General features: G+C 37.7%; 1 protein-coding gene across 7 annotated transcripts in view; it reads right to left on the bottom strand.

The window, feature by feature from the left end:
- The window catches only part of mark3a (MAP/microtubule affinity-regulating kinase 3a), a 100,322-nt gene that overhangs the window by 2,904 nt on the left and 69,794 nt on the right, over positions 1 to 27,624 (bottom strand). The window contains exons 12-18 of one of the 7 annotated variants that reach the window (XM_055640595.1): positions 24,461 to 24,617; positions 23,925 to 24,139; positions 22,583 to 22,686; positions 21,991 to 22,185; positions 18,452 to 18,727; positions 16,514 to 16,540; positions 498 to 542 (exon numbers count right to left, since the gene is read on the bottom strand). In XM_055640595.1, the coding sequence (XP_055496570.1) occupies positions 498 to 542; positions 16,514 to 16,540; positions 18,452 to 18,727; positions 21,991 to 22,185; positions 22,583 to 22,686; positions 23,925 to 24,139; positions 24,461 to 24,617 (1,019 nt within the window). Of the gene's footprint in view, positions 1 to 497; positions 543 to 5,026; positions 5,107 to 16,513; positions 16,541 to 18,451; positions 18,728 to 21,971; positions 22,186 to 22,582; positions 22,687 to 23,924; positions 24,140 to 24,460; positions 24,618 to 27,624 lie in introns of those variants that run through there. The other 6 variants (XM_055640590.1, XM_055640594.1, XM_055640591.1 and 3 more) reach the window with 6 other exon arrangements.

The raw sequence follows: 27,624 nt of genomic DNA, 5'->3' as shown, positions 1-27,624 counted from the left end.
TTTTTTAAATAAATTTAATTAAATATCCTTATTTAACATAGATTGAACTAACCCAATGGTTGGTGATGTGATATGGAATTTTAATAGTTAATACTTTCAAATTACTAATTAAAAATTCAAATCAAAATCTGAAGTTTCCGATTCAAATTTTAACATTATACATTCCACAAAGTCAATATTTCAAGAATGTTTAAGAAGGAACTGCAGATGCTGGAGAATCGAAGGTACACAAAAAAGCTGGAGAAACTCAGCGGGTGCAGCAGCATCTATGGAGCGAAGGAAATAGGCAATGTTTCGGCCCGAAATGTTGCCTATTTCATTCGCTCCATAGATGCTGCTGCACCCGCTGAGTTTCTCCAGCTTTTTTGTGTACCTTCAATATTTCAACAATCTGATCAAAGACATCAGCATTTACAACAAAGGTTTATTGTGAAAAAAAGGCACACCCATTTTGAAAGGCAGTTTTTAGTTGCACTGTGATAAATTTGTATTCTCACCTTGAGCCCTCAAATCTCCCGTTTCTCTCAGGTTCAGTTGGGACCCTCGGTGAAAGCAATCCGAAAGCACAAGTGAGTAAAAGAAGAAGAAAATTCTTAAACCTATGTAACTTAGTCTGTTGCATACCAAGACTACAAAGAACATGATATGGAATAGACAGAAAACATGCAATTTTGTGTGACAAAGACAATTCTATATATATATAATCACACTTTCAATATAAATACTTTTAAAAATCATTCTATTCTTTAATGGCATATCTGATTTATAATTTTCTACAAATAGGCCAACTGAAGTGTTTACTACAAACAATTATATATCTTACAACGAGAGTAAATACAAATCAAAATACTAGAAATGCTGGAAATCTGAAATAAAAGCTGAAAAATGTTGGAAACACCTAGCTGGTCAAGCGAAATCAAGCAAAAGAGAAACAATGTGAACATTTCGTTGGAAATCTTTCATCACAACTAGCAGAGAGTTTCCAGGATTTTCACTTTTTCTGAAAGTAGTCACACAATAAATGTTGAGAAAATTCACCAATAAGGTAGCAGACTGAAGGTAATTACACAAAATGTTATAAGCTCATGTTATTGATGGGTGCAGCAGAGACCATCAGTTGGGAAAAATTATAGGAGTAAATTTGAGGTTGGCAGACAATAAATCGTTGACACTGCAAGCATCAATGTTTGGACTTTTTGAAGTATGCAATACTGACTCTGCTAAGGGAACATAACATAATATACGTGGGTGTCTCATGTAAATCAGTTTTTCCTAATCTACAATGCTGTCCAATTTGATGGGCTTTCCCTAGTTTGTCCTTTACTCCAGATGTCCAACAAAAGACGGTTTCTGTATCTCATAGTTACATCATGGTTTGTGTACGTCTTTCCTCTCTGTTCTCATTCAATTTGCAACTTTCCTGGATAGGTTAGCTTTCTTAACAAGGATTCATCAGTTGTCATTTATTTCCTTATCTCCACTCCATCACATATATCCCCATTGTTCCCACCTTTTCACCTTCTCTGCAATTTCCATGCATAATTTCTACATTTTCCCAGTTACTGCAAAAGATGTAGAGCCTCCCTTTGCCGCTCGACAAAAGCAGCCTAACGTGCAGATTATATGTAGAAATTAGAACTTTTGCTTTTCTATTTTCCCTAGTAAAATGTAGGGTTTTTTTAAATGGCAAGAAAATAGAAAATATTGGATCTCACAAGAGGTGGGACTACTTGCATATGAGTCCTGGAAAGTTAACATGCAAATATGGGTTGTAGTTATTTGGTTGCTCAGGTCCATGTTTTCCCCATCAGATTTAAACATGCAAAGCGAATATTGGTACAATTTTGGACACAAGAAGATGAGGGGATTTAAGAATAGTGTAAAGCGTGAAGTTGAGCTGGATGATCATTCAAATAATAATTGCTTTGAAGGGTTAAAAGGCCTGTTTATCCTGCTGAACTTTATGAAATTATGTGAACAATGGGTTCGACAGGAATGCAAGAAAAATAAAAGCACGACTGTCCAGTGTGTAAGAATGGATAATTTTGAGGCTAGGCTAGAGGTTGAAACAAAGAGATGCAATTCAATAATCAATATAGAGTTAATCATTTTAAATGAGGCACTGGGAGATTGGAAGTGAACACATAAGTGAAAAGTGGTGAAGATGACCTGCTGTGAAATATGACAGGCAGTGAGATTTCAAATGCCCTTTTTTTTTTAATGGAGGATGGGAGGATTAACAGTGCAGCATTAAAATACAAGTCTTGGAGGAGCCAAACACATGAATGAGATTTTCAGTAGCTGATGGGCTGAGACCAGACCATGATTATAGAGAAAAAAGGAGGGTTTTGTAATGTAGGGAATATGAGATTGGGAACAGAACTGAAGATGACAAAGGTTGTAACATATCCCTTTAGAGGAAGATGAACATTATTCCTTAAATAAGTGTATCAAGAGTTCTTTAAATAAGATGAACTGAAGACATCAAAAATTAGGTCAATATTTTTTCATCAGTGGAGGAAAAATTAAATCGTTGACCTGAATTGCTAACATAACTTTTCCTCTACGTCCTAAAATCATTTCCAGCATTTGGTTATTTCATGTTTCCACCATTCTCAGGATTTTGGTTTTGTATTAACAGAATCCTTGTCCATTAGGACACTAGAAATCTATCTCATTACTTATTGCACAATTCAGAAATTCGGGCATAAGAATCTCATAGATCCATAATTTATGAAAATTCTTCAGCAGCACTACAAAATAATAATGTTAAAATGTTTTTAGATAATTAACGTAAAAGGTGAGTAGAAATAAAATGCTGGAGAAGATTAATTTGAAACACAGAAAACCCAGCAGTGCCATTAATAGAAGCTAAAAACGATAATTTAAATCACACATTAAACTGTAAATGTCGTCATTTTTTCCTCTAAAATGAAACTAAAAGAAAAAAGCACATTTTTACACAATATATTTGGTACTTCCTACTTTCTTTCCCCATTATATCTCCAACATCATCTCTTCTTTCAAGTACAACATGTAAAATGAGCACAGATGTGAACGGATCGATACATGCTGGTACCAAATTCAACTGTTAAATCATTTGGGTTTTTGGATTTCAGTGGTTACAGATTTTAAACCAAAAATTAAGCAAGGTTTTGAATGCATCCAATGTTGTTTTGATATCATGGCATAAAATACATACCACAAATTTAGAACAATAATAGATATTTTAGAATATTAAAAAAATTCCAACTGAAGCACTCTTAAAATTGATTTGCCATAACAATGAAAAAGATAATGTAAGCCTCATCTGCCAATAGGTGTTAACGTTTTTGATTTAATGGACTAGAGATTGCTTACAAACTAAGCAAACCAATTATTTTGGAAAACTAGTTCAAATTTAACAGCTATACATCCACAGTATGTAATAGTTGCCAACACATATGGGAGATTAATGAGTATTCTGTTATTCAAACCTGCAATTAGACTAATAATTAAATCAATGGGAGGCATTACGTTTAATTTTTTTCTTTGGAATTAATAAATCATAACAAAATTGTACATTTCAAACTGTATCACTAAAATTCTGGTTGTTGATTTATAAGATGATAGAGGAGCTTTTTTATGTTATCTTCATTACAAGAGGGTTTACTTCACTTTACTTTAACACCGCCATCAGTTTTACCACCTGTAATGTAACATCTTTCCTACAGAACCTAAGATTGAACGTACTGGTATACCTGAGCAGAAATTAAATTTGTAATTGCCCATTATGGGATGGAGCATTTGCGCACAATAGATTTAAACAATGACAAAATGTATTAATCTAATCTTAGTTGTTAGTTTTCACTGAACTTGTTAGAAATGTGAATTTGCACTGTATTCAAATCCGCTTTAAAGGTTGACTATTTGTGACTAATGCTTAATTTCAAGTTCAGCTAAAAATGCTGTTTCCTTCAAGCATTTTCAACATAAAAGGACCTCATGGGCACAAAAAAAAAGCCTCAACTGCAACAAATTCAAAAGGCTCAATAACTGTGCAGTGCGATTTAAAATGTAGATTTAGCTACCAAAACAACTCGTCAAAAGGATATGACTATCTTATGAATATCAGTACATCCTATATATTTAGTTTATCAAAATTAATTACAATAGCCACTAATAAACACAGGAAAGAAAGGAAATCTGCAAATAATGTAAAGTAATGCTGAAAAATAATCGTATAAATAAAGTTCTTATATCCAAGTTCAAAACAAGTTCAAAACAGTCTTACATACAATGCTGCAAATTGATTGTGTGTTAACAATCCTCAAGTTAAATGATATTAGGTGCCATAATTTAAAGAAAACATAAATTTTCCAATGCATTAGTTAGAGGGTAAAAATAAATCAAACCCAGACATTCCTCCCACTGCGTGAACACTACATGCATTATTTTGCCACAGAAAAGTATTTAAAAAAAATAGTCTGGTCTTCTTAAATTGGCAATAAAAAATTAGTTGCGTCCTGAAATATGTCCTTATTAAACACAGGAATCTTACACAATAAATATTTAATTTCTCAATTTTACTGAAATTATATTTAAAATGTGGTTTAACACATAACTGTCTTTTTGATTAGCTTTCACATTCAAACAGAATAAAATAGGATAAACAGCATGCTGAAACCAAGGATGCTTTTCAGCACAGCAAACACATTTTGAGATATTTAACAATCCTAAGCTAACATATACACAAATAAGGAAACCAATAAATTTAAATCAAATTTCAAATAGGGTATTTCTTAATTCTAAAATATCATAAACTGATGTATTTTTTGGATCATTCAAAATAATTCTGTATGAATCATTTAAATGCAACTAATCTTCAGCTACTGCATTCATTAGACTGTGGGAAATATATTTCTGAACTCAGATCTGGAAGAGAAGAGGAATTCCAAACATAATACAGGGTTTGTAAGTGTTTAAAGAAAAAAAAAGTTCAGAAATAAAGCTATGAGGAGGAAAGATTTAGAGACTGAAGACTTACTAACAGTCTTTGATCCTTGTGAAGTATTTGCAGGCACTGATTTGTTCGCAGTCTGCCGTTTTGATGGGTCAATAGTGACCCTGAGAAGAGGAAAAATGTTGGAGAATTAAACTGTACATGTAGATTAATCAGTCTGACAGAAATCAGCCCATGTGCTGATGTTCCCATCTCCTTATCTACAAGTAAATTAGAATAACTAAATTAATCCAACTTCCTCATCACTGACCAAAGATGATCTAGGTTCCCACTCTAAACTGCAATATTCTTTGGTAGTATTCAATGTTGAACATACAGTTGACGAAAGTGAAGCTGGGAAATAATATTGTAGCACTAAATAAACATTGTATTTTTCACTATCCATCAAGTGTCAATGAAAATGCAGCATCCATTTATGCCTTTAGAGAAAAAAAAAAACCTTGCCTGCCATCATGTCTGTCTATGCTTTCCTCGGCTTTTTTTCAGAACTCATAGTAATTCACTTTTATTACTATAAATTGAAATAGGAGAAAACCAGCATCACCGAAAACATTAATCGTTCATGTACCTCAATACTAAGTTGCAAAATATTGGTGCATACTCCTAATACTCCTAAGTAGTCCTAATACTCTTAAGTATTTTTCTAACAATTATTATATATTTTTAAAAACTGGCTGCGAAGCCCTTGATGAATTATTCTAAGAATCCTTGTCCAAAGCACCTTGATCTTGATTGAATTAAAATTCTTCTTAGCCCATGGTGTCACTGACAAGGTTAGCATTTGTCCAACTTTTGCTGTGCTGATGAATGGTCAACCTTCTCAACAGATTGATTATAATTAAGTCAATTGCAATGCTTCTTCAGCAAGCAACCAGATTGAAGTACAGAGGAGGACAGAATAAACAATTCCCGAAGGCACTTTTATGAATCAGTTAGCCTTTGATAACTTTCTGACTACTTTCATTGATACTAGAAATTTAGTAAAGCACAGAATTAAAGGATGTGGTGATGATATAGTCATTAGCCTTTGATAACATCCTGGCAACTTTCACTGACACTAAAATTTTAATTAAGCACTGAATTAAAGGATGTGGTGATATGTAGTTGTTTAATTATATGACTAGTATTCCAGAGGACTGGACAGACAAAAAAAAATCAAGTTAATGAAAATGACGACCACAAAACAGTTGAATTGTTAAATCAAGCTTTCCGAGGTTCACAAATATTGTTCAGGCGGATAAATCCTTCTCATTTTAGACACGACTATTATGGAAAACAGACTGGCAATTTACCCTACCTACGCCTCACCCAATTTTATGTATCTCTAGCATGTCATCTCTCAACCTCCTTCGCTCTAGGAAAACAGTCCTAATCTATCCAATTTCCATTATAACTCAAGCTTTCCAATCTGGTCACAGCCTTGTGAACCCACAGTGGCTTAATCAAATCTTTCCAGGAGTTTGGCCACCAAAGCTCCACACAATAATCCAGGTGCAGCTTGACTAACAACTGGTACAACAGTAAATGCATGTATGCCATACACCACCTTCATCTCTCTGTCTACCTGCTTGTAACTTTCATGGAACTATATACTTGTACCCCAAGGTCTCTGTTCAACACCATTCCCAAGCACCCTGCCATTCAGTATGTATGTCCTGCCCTGGTTTAACATCCCAAGTTGCATAATTTTCCACTTGTTAAGTTAAATTTTCCACTTGTTTGAGTTAAATTTCGTCTGCCATTCTAATGTCCACTTTCCCAGTTCAACTATATCCTATGGTAAACTTAGACAATCTTCTTCACCGTTTACTCTACCGGCAATTTGTGTAATCTGCAAACTTACAGGCTATCCTGAGCTATAAATGTTTGACATGAAATTTTAGACACCACTTACATACATACAAATTAACGCCAATAAATATTAATTCAAACATGAACCAGTCTAACAAAAAAAATTGTTTAGATATAACCTCTCGGCAATAATCAGAATCCATTGCTTCTTATGAGAACGCAAGCTAACCAGAAAGTCACTTAAAAGAGTTGCTTTCAAAATTGACAAGCAATCACTTCCATTGATACTTGTCCAACAATTCTCTGTAAAAACCCATGGTTATTTCAAGCTCATCAATCGCAGCTATTGAACCCGGGACATCTCAATTCTGTACCATTGTAACTAAGTGGGGGAAGACAATCAATAAATGTTCATGTCAATGGACCTTCATCAATACAATTTGCTGCAATACTGCAGAGACATGGTTATGAGTGATTTATATTTGGATATTTGCCTGGGTATGTTTGTTAACCAAGAGCAGGACAAATTCAACCTATCTAATTAATAACCTGACCATCAATCAGCAGCAAAGTAATGAAAGGTATCTTCAAAAGTGCTATCAAGTGGAATTTACTCACTTATACCAATGCTTAGTATTAGTCCCAGTGAAACCTAAACAAGGCCCTCAACTCCAGACATGATCATAACCTTAGTGCAAATATGGACGAAGGAACTGAATTCAAAAGCTGGAACTGGGTGTTCATGACATCAAGCGAGCATTTCCCCTAAGGTGGCATTCATGAGCTTTGGTTAAGCTGAAGTCAATGGGGAAAACAATCCTAAGACTGGAATCATGATGTGCACTAAGTAATAGTGTCATCGTTCAGCTCAATCATCCTAGTCTCATCGAAGGAGTTCCTCAGGGCAGTGACCTAGGCCCAACCATCTTCAGCTACTTCTCTCTAAGTCAGGAGTGAAAATGCATGATGGCCACTGCACAATGTTCAATTTCAGGTGCAGCACCTGAAGCTGTCCAAACCTGCAAGCAACACTGAAGCCTGGCTGATAAGATCAAATACCACCCGTACCACAAATTTACCAGACAATTACCACCTCCAACAAGAAAGAGAATAATAACCAACTTTACGCATTCAGTGGTGCAGTCCTCAGACATCAAGATCCTGAGGGACTATCGGAAACTCAACTGGATATGTAATATAAATACAGTGGCTACAAGTGGGGATCAGAAGTTAGCTATGCCACACTACTTGTGACTCACCATCTTTTCAGCATCTACAAGGCACAAGATAGGAGTGTGATGAAATACTTGCTCGATTGACTGCAATTCCTACAATATTCAAGAAGCTTGGCACAAACCATTCATTTCCTCTATCACCAGCACACAATGTGCAATGCTGCACTGTATACTACTGCAAACATCCATTAGCTATCTAGGCTACTCTGATAGCACCTTCCATACCCACAACTTCCACCACTAACGATATCAGGCTCATGGGAAAACAACTATCCACAGGTTCGCCTCTAAATAACACACAATCCTGACTTGGGAATATGTTTGTCATATGACACATGACTTGGGGTGGAAGATTGCAACCTTCACGTGGTCCGCCCTGTTTCGACTAATGCAATCAACTCGACATGCACAAACGGAAGATCAAATAGAACAAGTTGTCCAACAACTTTAGGCTATGCACGCCACACGAAAGAAGAAGACACATGACTTGGAAATCTGGATCTAAATTCTGAAACACATTAAACAAATTGTCCTTGGAGATGCTTTGCCAGATGGATTGCAGAAGTTCAGAGCAGAGAATCACTGTTTCCTGAGGGTAACTAAGGCTGGGCAATAAATGCTGGCCTTGGTACAACACACAATGTCATAAATGAAAATACAATGAAAAATCTCAAACTGCCTTTGAAGTTTTGAACTGTCTGGATTATTAATTTTCAAAAGCTGTCTCCCCACAAAGGTGTATTATTACTGCTCATCTTTTTTTGAACTGATATAAATTAAAATTATTATTTTGGGAGATTGGGGGTCCTTGGTACTACAACTGAACTTTGAATTATTTCAGTGTAAGCTTAATTAATTAAATAATCTGTAAAGTGATTTGTTATAACTGCAGATATGGATGGTCAGTATTTCACAAGCTATAAATTACAATTCATTCCACATGAGTAGTGAGTGGATAAGTGGGAAGGAAGTGTTTTGAAAGCTGTTCAAAATGCAGGATGGTAATCCTGGTAATAATTTTTTCGTCTTCTTTTGGACAGTTTTTTTTCAAGCATTACTGAGCGTAGCATGTTCAGTTATAGCATGAAGCCAGTATTTCAGTTTCTCACTGCTCTACTATGAGCTGTGACTAGTGGGGGATGCCGCAAGGCTCGGTGCTGGGACCCCTGTTATTTACAATATATATTAACGATTTAGGTGAGGGAATTAAAGGTAACATCTCCAAGTTTGCGGATGACACAAAGCTGGATGGCAGTGTGAGCTGCAAGGAGGATGCCATGGGGCTGCAGGGTGACTTGGATAGGTTGGGCGAGTGGGCAGATGCATGGCAGATGCAGTATAATTAGGACTGAGATGAGGAATTTTTTTTTACCCAGAGCCAATAAACAATAGGTGTAGGAGTAGGCCATTTGGCCCTTCGAGCCAGAACCGCCATTAAATGTGATCATGGCTGATCATCCACAATCAGTACCCTGTTCCTGCCTTCTCCCCATATCCCTTGACTCCGCTATCTATAAGAGCTCTATCTAACTCTCTCTTGAAAGTATCCAGAGAACCGCCCTCCACCGCCCTCTGAGGCAAAGAATTCCACATTCACAACTCTCTGTGTGAAAAAGTATTTCCTCATCTATGTTCTAAATGGCTTACCCCTTAATCTTAAACTGTGGCCCCTGGTTCTGAACCCCCAACATCGGGAACATGTTTCCTGCCTCTAGCGTGTCCAAACCCTTAATAATCTTATATGTTTCAATAAGAATCCCTCTCATCCTTCTAAACTCCAGAGTATACCAGCTCAGCCGCTCCATTCTATCAACATATGACAGTGCCGCCATCCCAGGAATTAACCTTGTAAACCTACGCTGCACTTCCTCAATAGCTGGAATGTCCTTCCTCAAATTTGGAGACCAAAACTGCACACAATACTCCTGGTGAGATCTCACTAGGGCCCTGTACAACTGCAGAAGGACCTCTTTGCTCCTATACTCAACTCATCTTGTTATGAAGGCCAACATGCCATTCGCTTTCTTCACTGCTTGCTGTATGTACCTGTGTGCTTATTTTCAGTGACTGATGAACAAGGACCCCCAGATCCCAATGTACTTCCCCATTTCCCAACGACACCATTTAGATAATAATCTGCCTTCCTGTTTTTGCCGCTAAAGTGGATAACCTCACATTTATCCACATTAACTGCATCTGCCATGCATCTGCCCACTTCACCCAACCTGTCCAAGTCACGCTGCATCTGCATAGCATCCTCCTCACAGTTCACATTGTCACCCAGCTTTGTGTCATCTGCAAATTTTACTTTTAACCCCTTCACCTAAATCATTAATATATATTGTAAATAGCTGCGGTCCCAGCACCAAGCCTTGCGGTATCCCCACGAGTCACTGCCAGCCATTCTGAATCTATTGTAAATCTGTGGAATTCTCTGTCATAGAAAGCAGTGGAGGCCATTTCACTAAATATTTTCAAAAGTTAGATTTAGCTCTTGGAGCTAAAGAAATCAAGGGATATTGGGAAAAAGCAGGAGCGGGGTACTGATTTTAGATGATCAGCCATGATCATATTGAATGGCGGTGCTGGCTCAAAGGGCCGAATGGGCTACTCCTGCGCCCATTTTCCGATACCGTCAGTTTTTAAAACGCAGTGTCACAGAGCTGCTGCCTCACAACACCAGAGGCCTGGGATTGATCCTGTCCTCAGGTACTGTCTGTGAGGAGTTTGCACATTCTCCCTGTGACCGCGTGGGACTCCTCCTACATCCCAAAGACATGCAGGTTTGTAGGTTAATTGGCCTCTGTAAATTGCCCCGAGTAGGCAGTGAGATAGCATAGAACTAGTGTGAACAGGTGATCAAAGTCAGCATGGACAGTGCTGAAGGGCTTGTTTCCATGCTCTAAAACTGAAACTAAGATGAGCATTAAGCAAAACCAATTTAACTATGTATCAACTATTCTGAGAGGAGTTATATCATGAATTGTATTGTGCTGCTATATCAGTCATATTGGGAAATTTGCTTTGAATAGCAGAAATAAACATGCAATTGATTATTCTGTCCCATATGCATAATATGGAAATATGAAATAAACACTCTTGACTTGTGCCCTTAATTGTCCTGCTTCTTGTTACTAAGATCATTACAAAAGTTGCAGGTTTTGAAAAAAAAATATTTATGAAAACTTGCACTTTATAAAGATGATTCCTGATTCCAAAAACTATATTACGTAATCTTAGAGGAGTTATATCATGTTAGTGTAAAATCGTCAAAAATTTGAAGGCTATGATTGGCGTTTGGAACAAACATAATTTGAGTATCATGAGTAAGACTTCAATTAACAGCTCTTCTTTATTTAAGAAACAAAAGATAACACTTACATGCCTATTAGTTGTAAAAATAATAGGTTTACAAGATAGTTAACAACTTTCCATCCAGCATTCCCTTTGGTCAGTGATAATGAAATGGTTTGCAGTAATTAACTGGTTTACAAATACCATCAAACCTTAGAGCAAAAGGTTAGTAAGCACATTTATTCCATTATAATTTCTGAAATAAAAGTTCTGAAATGTATCTCTGACTGGTCTGTAAATTCCTTCTCCAATCTGGATAATTTAAAATGCTAATACTGATTACATTGGAGGAAGAATGGATGAAAAATAGATAAATTCAAAGAATTTTAATGAACATACTCAACAACAAAAAAATATGGAAACAAGATTCATATAGAGATATTAATTTAATTATTAAATGAAGGTGTCAGAACTTCCCCGTTAGTACTGGAGGACAGTTTCTACAATAACTAAATTGATATACAACCGCACATGTAAAAGTCTTTATACATAGATCCACTCCAGTTTATGAACAGTTTGAAATTTTGAACGAGCACTTGGTAGGCTCAATGGGATGGATCTGCTAGCTGCTGTGCAACCACAGACATCTTCTGCCATGTGGGTAATCAGATCGTTGCCGCATTTCCAACTTATGAACAGTTGGGTTTGAGAACAGTTCTCAGGAATCGAACACTGCCATAACTAGGGAGGGCCTGTAAACAATTTCCTTCAAGTTGATGGCCCAAGCTTTGTTTCGTGATAAGGTAAAATCTTTCGGTATTTGACATCATACTCTTGCAAAATGACAAGAGTTTTGTGATTTCCATGAACATGGAAATCCTGAAGTTGATGTGAATGATTAACAGACAAGCTATCAGAACACAGTATGATACTGCAGCCATCAAGCAATTGAGTGAGGAAGCAGGACCTTGGGCTGATTACTCAACACTTACGATATAAACTTGCCAAAACATTCTGCAGAAGGACAAGTGATGCCATTGATCTCAATGCAGGACAATTGTTCTGAATTTGTTGTTGTTTCCATTGTCATCATTATTTATTTGTTACGTTGGAGCTCCGCTCGGGCAGTACGCCTGAAATTTCGTTGTATGATTTTACAATGACAATAAAGTGTATTATTATTATTATGAATGACTCGAGTTAAGACATGATATTTAAAAATAGAGCCAGGATTTTGCCATAGGTGCCTTTTCATGCCTTTTTTGATGATTTCACGAAGATAATGCCCTTTTCATGATCGAGTGCCTAAATCACTTTTTTGGTCGTTTTACCTGGATGGGACGCTGTAGGATGAGAAGCCAAAGCCACGAAGTCGAAGCCAGATGCCGAACGGACATCACGTCAAAGAGCCGAGAAGCCGAAAACATGCGACGTCGAAAAGCCGAACAGACACAAAGCCGAATGGACACGACGCCTAATGGATATGCCGTCGAAATGCCGCCGAACGGACATGACGTCTCCGGGGACAGGAATGGTCCGACACCTTATCAGTCATCTACAATGGTCAGCGATTGGTTCAGACCCCTGCGTTCATTCGGCATCGTGTCTGTTCTGCTTTGTATCCTTTCGGCGTTGTGTCCATTCGGCTTCGCATCCTTTCGGCATCGTGTCCGTTTGGTGTTGTGTCCATTCGGTATCTTGGATTTTCGACGCAATGTCTGTTCGGCATCTTGGCTTCGGCTTCTCGTCCTTCAACGCCCTGTCCGCACACATTAATATTAATGTAGTATCTATCTATCTATCTATCTATCTATCTATCTATCTATCTATCTATCTATACATAACTAAAACTCTGATCTTGTGCTCTTCCGGATTGTGCGGTATTTCTATCTGCGCAAAAACTCGATAGCGTTACGATTTTTCGCCAGCTCACTCGCCGTTCTCATGTGCTGCGAGTGCAAAACGTTTCGTTCCGATCGGTGCTAAATTGTAAAAGTTACCGAGGTTTAAAAACCTTCCTGCACCATCGCGCCTTTACTGGAGCTGAGGACAGCCAGTGGAGGTCTCCAGCCAGATACAACTTTTAGAGGGACCGGAAGCGGCGCAGAGTCAGAAAGCTGAGACTCTGATCCCGGCGGAAAACGACCAGCGCCCGCTGTGAGCCCCCATCGCACAGCCAGCTCCAGCCCCTTCCTCTCTGGTCCCTCTAGCTGGCTCCTGCCCCTTCCCCCGGGATACCCTCCTCTTCCCCATGGCTTTTCCCCCTTTTTTCTCCGAGCTCTCCCACCCCAGCTCATACCCCCTCCCACAACCCCCCGCCAACACACCCCCTCCACACATACTCCTACCCCCACATCCCCCCAGCCCACACACCCCTTCGCCCACATTCCCAGTGGGAGCATCAGTAAAGTCAAAATATTTTATTATGGATAGGAAGGAACTGCAGATGCTGTTTTAAACTGAAGATAGACACAAATAGCTGGAGTACCTCAGCGTTTCCGGAGAGAAGGAATGGGTGATGTTTCGGGTCAATAGGTCTCAACCCGAAACGTCACACATTCCTTCTCCCCAGAGTTGCTGCCTGTCCTGCTGAATTACTCCAGCTTTTTGTGTCTATCTTTTACTTTATTATGGAACTTAATAGTGAGTATGCAACACTCATGTCTGAGTTATTCCAACTTTACTATAGGATGCACATCATCAAGCTAATTATTTGGTACTGGAACAAGATAATGCTGCAATGACAGATGTACCACCTTTCCGATGCAAAGAAACTGAAAGGTGGAGTTATTCAATGAATCGCAGTATGTTAGTTGGCCAGAGTGGTAAGGCATAAGTGGCAGAAGTTAGAACAACATTTATTTCTTAAACACCAACAAGAAAATATTCCTACTGCCTACATGTCATTCTGCTGGTAAGAACATGATGTGGTTTCTGTTTGCCCACGTGTTTGTAGTGTAAAATTAATTGTGAATTAGTTGTGAATTTCCTGAAAATTAATCCTCTGATTTATCAATTTGATAATAACTTCATATTGACTAAATATATTCAATAGAGGGTCAGTAAATCACACATAGACCCATTGTTCAATTTACACCTGTCGGTAGAAGACACCAAACAATGTTTTATGTTTCTTCCCTAGATTGTTATACAAATGCAAGATAAATTTCACTCTTCAGCTTATCTCAGACAGGCGATCACTCGACCAAATCATGTGACAACAGGTACCAGTTTCTGAAATATTAAACGTACCATCTTTTTCAATATAATTTACAAATGCTATGATTCAGTAGACCCAGAGTAGAACTTAATTTTTTTTTACATCTGGGGTTCATTCCCTTAAGCCTTCACCAATCCATGACACTGACTTTATTTTAATCCAGTTTACAATCCAATTGGCTATCATAATTTTACCTACTGTCAGATCTCCCCTCAGCCTCCGACTCCAGAGAAACAATCCAAGTTTGTCCAAACTCTCCTTCTAGCTAATACCCTCAAATCCAGGCAACATTCTGTTAAATCCCCAGAACCTGATCAGATCCATCCCAAATCATTAAGAGATGCGAGGGGAGATTGCAGGGGCTTTAATGAAAATCTTTGCATGATCTCTTGTCACAGGCAAGGTCTCGGAGGACTGAAGAGTAGATAAATGTTGTTACTTTATTTTCTCTTTTGTTTGAAAGACACAGCAAGGAAACAGGAGCTTTGGCCCATCAAGTCCACATCAAGCGTCGATCACCCGTTCACATTAGTCCTATTGTCTCATTTTCGCATCCACCCTGCACACTAGGGGTAATTTACGGAAGCCAATTAATCAACAGACATGCACATCTTTGGGATATGCGAGGAATGCTGAGTATCCGGAGCAAACACAGAAATTTGTCAGAAACTTGCCTGGATTTAAGGGTATCAGCTACAAGGCGAGGTTGGATAAACACAGAAGGCTGAGGGGAGACATCATAGAAGTATATAAAATTATGAACGGCAAAGATTGGGGTAAGCAAAGTTACAAAGATACACAGTTCTTGGTCAATGCTCCTGCAATCTCCTCTTACCTCTCTCAATAATAACCTGGGATAGATCTCATCAGGGTGACACATATTTTAGTTATTAGCTAATGTACTGCATTACACATAATGTACTGCACAACATCATTACAGTAAATTAAGCACTACAGCATCATGATACATTATAAAGACAACAAAGACAGTAAATCTGTTTAAGAAGGAACTGCAGATGCTGGAAAATCGAAGGTAGACAAAAATGCTAGAGAAACTCAGCGGGTGAGGCAGCATGTATGGAGCGAAGGAAATAGGCGGCGTTTCCTATTTCCTTTGCTCCATAGATCCTGCCTCACCTGCTGAGTTTCTCCAGCATTTTTGTCTACCTAAAGAGTAAATATTCCCCTTGAAGAAACATACACAATTAAGCTAAGCGGAATCATACCCAAATAAATAATATCATGGAAGGGAAAAATCATTTCATTAGATGTACAAAGCTTCTCACATATGCTGATAATCTAAATCAGAGAGTTCATTTGTTTGCTTCACCCCTCTTCTGCAACTTAAAATGTTTCCTTTCTGACATTTTCTGGTCATCAAATTGAAACATCAACTATGATTCCTCTCTGCAGATGCTGACTGACCCACTGTGTCTTTCTAGCATTTCTTTTTAAATAAGGCTTTTCCATGAGGTATGGCAAATCATCTGTTCTAAAATGCATAAATGGTACTCAAAATTACACCAGTTACCACAGAAATCCATTTTCCCTGCACATCTTGATTCTAAATCATACTTTTTACAGCAGACTTTGGAACTGCAATCACAGAATCTGCTTCCTCAGCCCATAATGTATTAAAAATGTTATTTCCGAAGACCAGATTTACAGTGCTGATTATTCAATTAAAAAATGTGAAACCACTCATGCTGGGTGCATTAATAGAAGAGCAATATAATCCCATCACATTTTCAGTTAACAATGAATCTAATACAATAGCAGGTGGTTAGCATGCTCAGCTGCAGCTATTTTAAAAATGCTCCCCATCATTAATGGTCTAATAGTATACAATTTATAGTGCTTTCATAGCCTGTACTTTTTTCTCATGTAAGCAGCAAGTTATTGAGTTATCAAGGCTGTGAAATCAGGTTTCTGCTAACATTGCAGATTAAGCCATCACATTTTAAATCCTACCTTTTGGAAAATCTGAAAGACATGTTTCTAAATTTAAAAAAAAATGAGAAAGCAAAAATGTAAATAAAATTCAAATGTATGTAATACAAAAATTGCATGTTTTATGCCTAAATCAAACAATAGTAATGAGAAAGATGCCATGAGATAATTAGGTGTGAATAACCTAGCCACAACTGCTATCTAGATTCAAGCCATGTAGAAAGTATGACTGTCCCAACAGACCAGTCAGGAATAGCTCAATCTTGATTGTTAAAATGAATTTATTCTGTTTTTTTCACATGAATAACTTAGTTCAAGCTTGTGGTACATTCTGACTGGATACCTGTACTTCGTAAAGGGTCCAATTGGGTAGATATTTAGCTTCAGTCGATTGTGGTAAACAATCAATGTAGTGGTGGCTTCACATTGTATATCAATTGTGAAATATAGCTCTGTTGATTTCAATGTGATTGAATTTCAAAAACGTAGGTTCAAAAACACAAAACCACTACTATACTATATTATGACCAAAGATGGATTTCTCCTTATGTTTAACTTTGAAAATATTCATAATGTTATATCTACAAGTTCAATTTTAGCAATGATGGAGCAGATTCATGTCCATTAATTACAATTTCCTCACAAGAAGATTATGCTCATTATGTGCACCAAACAAATACTTTTGCAATTACTTTATATATAAATTCAGGTTAAAAAAAAGTTTAAAGCATCATTAGCATAGCACATTTGAGACAGGAATTGTTTAAGATAACCTCCAGTATACTTCTTTTCCACAAAATTATTTTGTTTTCCCTATCTTCTGCAATGGAGGAAACAAAACCTAGTTTATAGCTTTTCTGATGTTGAATCATGAAGAACCTTTCAATGAGATTCAAGAAGAATTTTCCAAACTTCTTTGCTGCTTCATAGTTAAGTTTTGTGTCAGGGAAATCGTATAATAATGCAATATGGAACCAAATGATAAAAAATGTTCAAAATAGAGTTGCAATGTTGCAAGAAGAAATAATTAAAAAATGAATTCAGAAGTTCTCAATTTGAATTTGGACTTCTACAAATCTAAATAGTAATTGTAAATTGTTTGTATATCACCCTACTCGGAATTTGAACAATATTTTGTCCAATACATTGTAATGCTTAATGTGTACACTTGTATTGTAAAATAACTGTACCACTATAATAATTTAATACAACAATATCTTAGAAAAATTGTGGAATGTTCTGAGGTTGTGAAAAAATGCAGATCATTTTCTTTATTAATGCAAAAAAAGTAATTTCAAACCTTTCTGCATTATTGAACAACTGGCACAATACAATTTTAGTCAATTGCGGTCGGTCAACCCCACATTGATTCTGAAGATTGTAGCCCAGTCAGGAAACGTGAGCATGTAATCTTAATTACTCGCCTCTTGGCAGAAACAATTAAATCCCACAAGAGAATGTTAAAGAACCCATAGTATTAACTAAAGTCCAGGACAGTTCTTCTAGCATTTACTCCACCAAAAACAAATAAAGCGGGTCGTTTTCTCATGTTTTAAGGGACATGATTGTGCAAACTGGCTGATGATTTCACCTACACAAAAACAGTATCTACACTTGAAACCTGAGATTATCACAACGCTGTAAGAAGCTTTACTGCACAATAAATTATTTAACGCTAACATGGTGTTGAGGGTTCATATGGTGTGCTCCTGGCCTCTATTATTTTTGTTGAAGTTATATCAAGGCAACAGCTTCCAAGGAACCATAATCCTCACACTTTAGGCAAAGCTACTTTAACATTAATGACAATCTTATGCACCACTGTATAGCAACAGACTCATGTTTGTGGAAAGTTCAATGTCAAGTTATTAAGATACTATAAATTGGAATGAATTGATGTATAATGTATATTTTTTTTTTAAATCGATATTCTAAATCGATATTCTAAATGTTTCCTACCTTCTTGTGAGCTTTGAGGTCAATTTACTAAAGAGATTTGTTGAGCCTCTGCTCCGTGTCTGTGACAAAGGAGTGGCATCGTGAGAGAGCGTTGGGGATGCCGGCGGTCCATTGTAGGTGGCATTTCGCCGCTCTCTGAGCTGGCCACCGTGGAAAGTGCTACGACTTGCAGTCCCTCTGGGGAAACGCATTCGATCAGGAGTAGTGGCGCTGCTGATACTGTGGGTGGAAGTCACAGGAGTTCTTTGCCCTGGAGCAGTGCTACAAGAAAACTTGCTTTTTAAAAACAGCAACATCATTACAGAGAAAATTACACGCTCTATAATTATAATTCAATATTAATATTCCACTATCAACAAAAAAATCCTAAAATAACAAAGCCATCTAGTATTTAGAACTTTATAAGTTAGCAATAATTGGTATGTCAAAATTATCAAAAAGTCATAACACTTAAATGATAAAAGTGAAAATTTTAGACTTGTAATTGTACAAGAATGCACAATTCGGGTATATAAGCATTATATAATCATTAAACATTTTTTTTAAATATCATTTAATTGACAAAAGTTGCACTGCAAAACCTAGTCACAGGCAATTTCATTTGGGTTCATCAAAATCCCTTTGAGATAACCGGAATTATATTTGAAATGAAGCCAGAGAAAAATTACTTATGAAAGCGTGTGTGAAGCACACCCAACTGAAAATAAAACAGCTGGTCCTCTTAGTTTAAGGGCTAAGAAAACCACCTTGAAGAGTGGACATGTAGTATTTACAATTACAGCTCAAATACAAATAATCAGAACTTCTGATCTGTTACTTTCAGATCATTAATTCAGCCTTTTGATATTATGATGAAGAATGTTATACAGTGCCCTCCATAATGTTTGGGACAAAGTCCCGTCATTTATTTATTTGCCTTTGTACTCCACAATTTGAAAAAATCACGTAGTTAAAGAGCACATTGACAGATTTTAATAAAGGCCATTTTTATACATTTTAGTTTCACCATGTGGAAATTACAGCAGTGTTTATACATAGTCCCCACATTTCAGGGCACCATAATGTTTGGGACACAGCAATGTCATGTAAATGAAAGTAGTCATGTTTAGTATTTTGTTGCATATCCTTTGCCTGCAATGACTGCTTGAAGTCTGCGATTCATGGACATCACCAGTTGCTGGGTGTCTTCTCTGGTGATTCTCGGCCAGGTCTGTATTGCAGCCATCTTTAGCTTATGCCTGTTTTGGGGACTAGTCACCTTCAGTTTTCTCTTCAGCATATAAAAGGCATGCTCAATTGGGTTCAGATCGGGTGATTGATTTGGCCACTCAAGAATTGACAATTTTTTAGCTTTGAAAAACTCCTTTGTTGCTTCAGCGGTATGTTTGGGATTATTGTCTTGCTGTAGAATGAACCGCTGGCCAATGAGTTTTGAGGCATTTGTTTGAACTTGAGCAGAAAGGATGTGTCTATACACTTCAGAATTCATTATGCTACTACCATCAGCACTTGTATCATCAATGAAGATAAGTGAGCCAGCACCTTCAGCAGCCATCCATGCCCAGGCCATAACACCCCCACCACTGTGTTTCACAGATGAGGTGGTATGCTTTGGATATTGGGCAGTTCCTTCTCTCCTCCATACTTTGCTCTTGCCATCACTCTGATATAAGTTAATCTTCATCTGATCTGTCCACAAGACATTTTTCCAGAACTGTGGTTGCTCTTTTAAGTACTTCTAGGCAAACTGTAAACCTGGCAATTTTTGCGGCTAACCAGTGGTTTGCATCTTGCAGTGTAGCTTCTGTTCATGAAGTCTACTGCGGATAGTGGTCATTGACAAATCCACACCTGACTCCAGAAAAGTGTTTCTGATCTGTCAGACAGGTGTTTGGAGATTTTTTTCTTTATTATAGAGATAATTCTTCTGTCAGCAGCTGTGGAGGTCTTCCTTGGCCTGCCAGTCCCTTTGCGATTAGTAAGCTCACCAGTGCTCTCTTTCTTCTTAATGATGTTCCAAACAGTTGATTTTGGTAAGCCTATGGTTTGGCTGATGTCTCTAACAGTTTTATTCTTGTTTCTCAGTCTCATAATTGTTTCTTTGACTTTCATTGGCACAACTTTGGTCCTCATGTTGATAAACAGCAATAAAAGTTTCCAAAGGTAATGGAAAGACTGGAGGAAAGACTAGGTGCTGAAAGCTCTCTGATACCTGCATTAAGGAGGCAATTAAACACACCTGAGCACTTACAGACGCCTGTATCACAAACATTATGGTGCCCTGAAATGGAGGGACTATGTATAAACATTGTTGTCATTTCTAAATGGTGAAACCAAAATGTATAAAAATACGCTTTAATAAAATCTGACAATGCGCACTTTAACCACGTGATTTTTTTATATTACAAATCTCAAACTGTGTAGTACAGAGGCAAATAGACAATAGGTGCAGGAGTAGGTCATTTGGTCCTTCAAGCCAGCATCGCCATTCAATGTGATCATGGCTGATCATCCTCAATCAGTACCCCGTTCCTGCCTTCTCCCCATATCCCCCGACTCCGCTATATTTAAGAGCCCTATCTAGCTCTCTCTTGAAATAATCCAGAGAACCGGCCTCCACCGCCTTCCGAGGCAGAGAATTCCACAGACTCACAACTCACTGTGTGAAAAAGTGTTTCCTCATCTCCGTTCTAAATGGCTTACCCCTTATTCTTAAACTGTGGCCCCTGGTTCTGGACTTCCCCAACATCGGGAACGTGATTCCTGCCTCTAGCATGTCCAAACCTTTAATAATCTTATATATTTCAATAAGATGCCCTCTCATCCTTCTGAATTCCAGAGTATACGCCCAGCCGCTCCATTCTCTCAGCATATGACAGTCCCGCCATCCCGGGAATTAACCTTGTGAACCTACACTGCACTCCCTCAATAGCAAGAATGCCCTTCCTCAAATTTGGAGACCAAAACTGTACACAATACTCCAGGTGTGGTCTCACTGGGGCCCTGTACAACTGCAGAACGACCTCTTTGCTCCTATACACAACTCCTCTTGTTATGAAGGCCAACATGCCATTCGCTTTCTTCACTGCTTGCTGTATGTACCTGCATGCTTACTTTCAGTGACTGATGAACAAGGACCCCCAGATCCCATTGTACTTCCCCTTTTCCCAACTTGACACTATTCAGATAATAGTCTGCCTTCCCGTTTTTGACACCAAAGTGGATAACCTCACATTTATCCACATTAAACTGCCAAGCATCTGCCCACTTACCCAACCTGTCCAATAAATAAATTATGGTTCTTTGTCCCAAACATTATGGAGGGCAGTGTTTATTCAACATAAAATATGCATGTGCCAACTCAGGACTGCAATTAAATGGGCCCATGAGTTAAATTCTTCAGAATTGTGGCACCAAAGTTAGGCTGCATATAAGTCAATGCAATCATTTACAAATTCCAAAACAAAGAAAGTTAAACAGAATTAGAATACATAAAAATATCAGCAAGTATACTTAATGAAGTAGCTTCCTTCGCTTACTTCGGGCTGAAGTTATCTGCTTCATTGTCTATTGCAGGCATCATCTTGGTAGCATACCCTGAGCCTGATATGGACATTGACTTCTGATGTCGCAATCGGGTAGAAGTGGAAGGTGTAGCAGAAGCGGATGTAGATGCAGGAGCAGATACATATGCAGACGCAGAACTAGTTGTACAAGCAGACATTTCTGTCAGGCTGTGATGGTGTGGTTGAGATAGAGGCAGAAGCAGACAGAAGTACAATGTGGAGCACAATGTCGAACAAGTGCAAATTAAAAGAAAGTAAACACCATGCTGTTTAAAGAAGTTTGCTTTTTAACTTTTAAAATTAAAATACAAGTGAAGACAGAAAGAGAAAAGCAATTTAAAAATTGCAAAGCAGCAGAAAATTTATTTCAGTATTATGTAATTTTTAGGCATTAAAATATATTTCAGCACATGGAGAGTCCTAATGCAAGTAAACAGAGGAATATTAGATATGTGGCATGTACAATTTTAAAATTTATCTTCTATCATTCATTTGGAATATTAGTTTAATAAATTGTTCCAAAAGCAAATTCAGCATCATTATAAAACAAATTTGACTAATTTACCTGTTCTCTTTACCATTCTGTAATACAGAATGCTTATCTATGTTTGTTCTTTCACTGCAGACATATGTATTCCGCCGGGTCATTCCTCCAGACACCGTATTATTCTGGCAAAAGACAAATAAGCATTGATTTATTCTCAATTGTATTGCTATATTTAAGAGGGAGTTAGATGTGGCCCTTGTGGCTAAAGGGATCAGGGGGTATGGAGAGAAGGCAGGTACAGGATACTGAGTTGGATGATCAGCCATGATCATATTGAATGGCGGTGCAGGCTCAAAGAGCCGAATGGCCTACTCTTGCACCTATTTTTTTTGTTTCTATGTTTCTATGAAACCTACCAAATAATGAAAGACATAGACTAAGGGTTCCCAACCTGGGGTAAATATACCCCCAGGGAGTAAATTTTGCCTACCCAGGGGGTAAATTTGTTGATTCTAGATTTGTACATATTTTTCTCATTGACTGACCATGTTTGGCTCTGGTATACCAGTATCTGTTCATCATTAGTTGTTCATAAATAAGTGAAATAATATTGTTATGTGCGATTAAAGTTGCCAGGGGTAAACTGGACGAAAATGGTTGGGAAACATAGACAGAATGGATGTGGAGAGAATGCTTCCAGTAGAGGGAGAGTCAAAGAATAGAAGTATATCCTCAGAATAAAGGGATGCTCCTTTAGAATGAATATGAAGAGGAATTTTCTAAGCAAGTGGGTGGTGAATCTGTGGAATCCATTGTCACCGATGGCAGTGGAGGCCAAGTAATTCCATATTTTTAAAGCAGAGATTGATAGGTTGTTGATTAGTGAACGTGTCAAAGGTTACGGGCAGAAGGCAGGAGAATGCGGTTGAGAGGGGAAAATAGATCGATTGGTGGAGCAGACTCAATCAGCTCAATCCACTTTACTGCTCCTACACCTCATGAATCGTATGAGTTGATCTATGCTCATTCTACAATACAATTTCTCCTTCTAGCTTTAGGTAGGATGTGCACAATACGTGTAGGAAAACACAATGTGCTGGAGTAACTCAGCAGGTTAGGCATTATCTGTGAAGGAAATGGAGAGGCGATCATCGACCCTCCCGCTGACCCACTATCAGACCTAAATCCCTCCGACTCTCACTTTATCTACCTCCTTCCCTCCAACAACCCTTTCCTCGTATGATCCAACCTCTCCTGCCTTCCTTCCAACCCTCACTCCCCCACTATTGACTTCAATCCAAACTATTTATCTGTAAAATATCAAAATCTTGAGTTCTGGACATGCTACCCCTTTCAGACAATAATGCAAATCTAATGTACAATACATATTATATTTAGAATTGGCATCCAGTATACTTACACTAGTTACAGCAGAATTCTTTTTACGATCTGGAATCTCTGCTTTATTAGGATTGTTAGCATTTCCCAATTTAGGGCTAGAAGGAGTAATTCCTCTTCCTCCAACAACAGTGGTATTAGACTTCCTTGATTGACCTTCTTCCTTCAAGTCACTGTCTGTTGTACTAGTCTGACTTCTCTTTGCATAAGATACCACTGGTGGAATTGAGGGTCCAGCTTAAAAAAAAGATTTTCTAATTAAGTATTTCATAATTGATTGTCATGTCCATTATTAAATCTATTACAGCTGCCATGACGGATGAACAAAAGTCTTTAGTAACATTCCAAAATCCAGTCCTTTGCCAGAGAGTAATTCCATGCAGGACTATCATAGATTGACTATGAATTTTGTTAGGTTTAGGAAGGCACTCTGGACAACGTGTATGCAATATACAATCTGCTGCTACATTTAGAAACAAGTAGGAATTTGCAGTTAATTCAGAAGATGAAATATGTATTTTTTGACAAAATGAATCAGGAATGATTCTGAACACTCACCATGATCACTGTACCGTCGTTGTTTCTGATTGGCAGAAATACTTCTTTGGACCTTATGATGGGAAGGAGATTGTCCAGTGCTATTGTTGAGGTCACTGCTTGGTCTGATCTTAGCTAATGAAAGATTACTGCTGGAGCTCGAATCACTAACTTCCAACTAAGAAGGCAATGAGCTAAGTTTAGTTGACAAATAATCAACTGCATTTAAAACATAGTGAATAAGAAATCCAGTTTTATTCATTAAATGTTGTGTATCTATTATCCCCACAAACAATTCTCATTAATATCCAAGAAAGACAATGTTCATAGAAAAATAAGCCCCATTTCATTACCCCCCCCCCCCCCCCCCCACCTCAAGTCTGAATATTACATTTGCATTAAATACTTTAAGTTCTCCTTAAGATTAGTTTGCTCGCTAGACAAATTATAGTCAACTTAATTTTCTCTTGTTAGAAATGATGGTAGATTTATTTAAATCTTTTAAAATTATGGGCCAAATTAGTAGATATAATCGTCAGTCCATGCAGTGTTTGCATTTATCTATGCCCAAACTATTGCCAAATAACTACAATATATTGATCATGGTTTACAATTACACTTGACATTTATCACCAGAATGGTTACAATTCATTTTGATTGGAGATAGCAGTTTGTAATAAAACTGAATACAGAAAAATAGTGTAAAAACATGCCAGTGAAAATCTTTTTTGATAGTTTGATGTAAAATAGATGCCACATTTCAGTTTTTTAAAATTGGAATGCTCAGTTGATGAAAAGAACTAAAATTAACAAACAAAATGTGACCCAATTAAAATAAATAAAATGTAACAAATATTTCGTAAAGTGCGTCAAATTTGAAATATGAAATTAAACAATCTACCAGAGATACACTTCTCTCTGTCCAAGATGGACTAAAAGGCCTCCAGGCAATTTGCCTGGAATAAGTGGCAATAAAACCACAAGCAAGGGAAGAGACATTAGACACGACAACTCTGAAGAGTTCACTGGAAAGTGGGGTGATAACAATAGATTGTAGACATGATATCATGGTTCCCTTTGTCAAAATGAGGACAATATAGTCACTGACAATTGTAGACTTATTAGTTTTATGTGTTGTTTTAAAAACAAAATCAAGCAATCTGTACAACAATACTGCTGATAAGCAGTAGTCAAATAGCATAGAAAGAAAAGATCCTGCCGTACCAATTTCTTATACTTCTTTGAGGAAGGGACGACGGAAATGGATTATGGGAGGACTTATGTACATTGACTTTCAGTAAGCATTTGACAAAGTTCCGAACAAAAGACTGTTAGTTAAACCCAAAGTTGTAGGGAACAACTTTTTAAATGAACGTTTCTGATCACTAGGTAACATTCATTGCTTCTTACAGTGTTCATGTTTGGGGTTGACGAGAGAAAGAACCATTTGTTGTCATTTCTTGCATAGAACACACAAATGACTCGGATTCAGAAATTCAATGCAAAGTAGTCAATTTTACTAGAAAAGGCTGTGAATTTTGAATGTCTGTAAATATGAATATTGGCAAAGCAAATTTGAGTATAGAATTTAACAAAGGCAGAAGATTCGAGTGGAACCATCAACTATGCAATTGGATGTTGAGCTATATGGCCAGACAGATGGATACCAAATATGGGGAATTGTAAACAAACTACAAATGTACTTGTCAGACTGGACCATGACGACTGCACCCAGACCGAGTTGCCAAGATATAAACTAGGCAACGGCTGGAAATATCACAGAGCAAAACAATCACCACTGGGTCATTGTGAACAGAGACTTGGACATTCAGGTTTTATGTTAGGGTTAGGGGGAGAAAAGTGAGAATTTAATTGTTCTGTTTGGGCCAAATGAGAATAAAACACTCTTGACTTGACTCTTGGATAGGATACCACTGTAGTGGTTTTAAAGGTACAAGATAGTCCTGGGAATAAAAACGATGAAGCACGGAAACAGTTTCTTCTTGTTAAACAGGTTTAATGCAGCAACTAATTCACAGGAATTTTAAATAAGGAAAAGTACTTAACAAGAAAATAGTGTATTCTTTTAAGAGAGATTTGACAATATAACTGTGATGAATTGAAAAAAACCTTCCTCAATCATAATTATTTTACTTACCACGATAGCCCATAATTTTATTTCTTAATTTAACAATCCTAGTAATTCTTTTGAAAATGGGTACAATACCTTTCTGAAAAACAGTAAATTGATCTGCAACCAAGAGTCAAGTCACGAGTCAAGAGTGTTTTATTGTCATATATCGCAGATAGAACAATTAAATTCTTACTTGCTGCAGCGCAACAGAATATGTAAACATGGTACATAACGGGAGGGAAAAAGTTCAATGTGTATATATACATATACACACACACACACTCAATAAACAAACAATTATAGTGCAATAATAATAATAATAATAATAGTCTATTGTAGTTCAGAGCTTATTTGTTATCGTGTTAAATAGCCTGAAGGGAAGTGGCTGAAGGGAAGAAGCTGCACCTGAACCTGGACGTTACAGTTTTCAGGCTCCTGCACCTTCTTCCTGATGACAATGGTGAAATGAGTGTGTGGCCAGGATGGTGTGGGTCTCTGATGATATTGGCTGCCTTTTTGAGGCAGCGACTTCGATAAATCTCTTCAACGGTGGGGAGGTCAGTGCCGGTGATGGACTGGGCAGTGGTCACAACTTTTTTGCAGTCTTTTCCGCTCCTGGACGTTCAAGTTGCAGAAGCAGGCCATGATACAACCAATCAGTCTGCTTTCTACTGTGCACCTGTAGAAGTTCAAGAGAATCCTCTTTGACATACCGAATCTCCGTAATCTTCTCAGGAAGTCGTGGCGCTGATGTGCTTTCTTTATAATTGCATCAGTGTGCTGGGTCCAGGAAAGATCTTCGGAAATATGCACGCCCAGGAATTAGAAGTTTTTGCCTCTCTCCACTATTGTCCCATTCATATAAACAGGATTGTGGGTCCTCATCCTTCTTCTTCCGGTCCACAATCAGTTCCTTGGTTTTACTAATGTTGAGAGCCAGGTTGTTGTGCTGGCACCATTTGGTCAGTCGGTCGATCTCACTTCTATACCATGACTCATCACCATCTGTGATTCGACCAACAACAGTGGTGTCGTTGGCAAACTTGATGAT

Source organism: Leucoraja erinacea, chromosome 9 (genome assembly GCF_028641065.1).
Source record: "Leucoraja erinacea ecotype New England chromosome 9, Leri_hhj_1, whole genome shotgun sequence".
NCBI classification, from domain to species: Eukaryota; Metazoa; Chordata; class Chondrichthyes; order Rajiformes; family Rajidae; genus Leucoraja; species Leucoraja erinaceus.
Note: the sequence above shows the minus strand (reverse complement) of the source record. Positions and strands in the feature narration are given on the sequence as shown.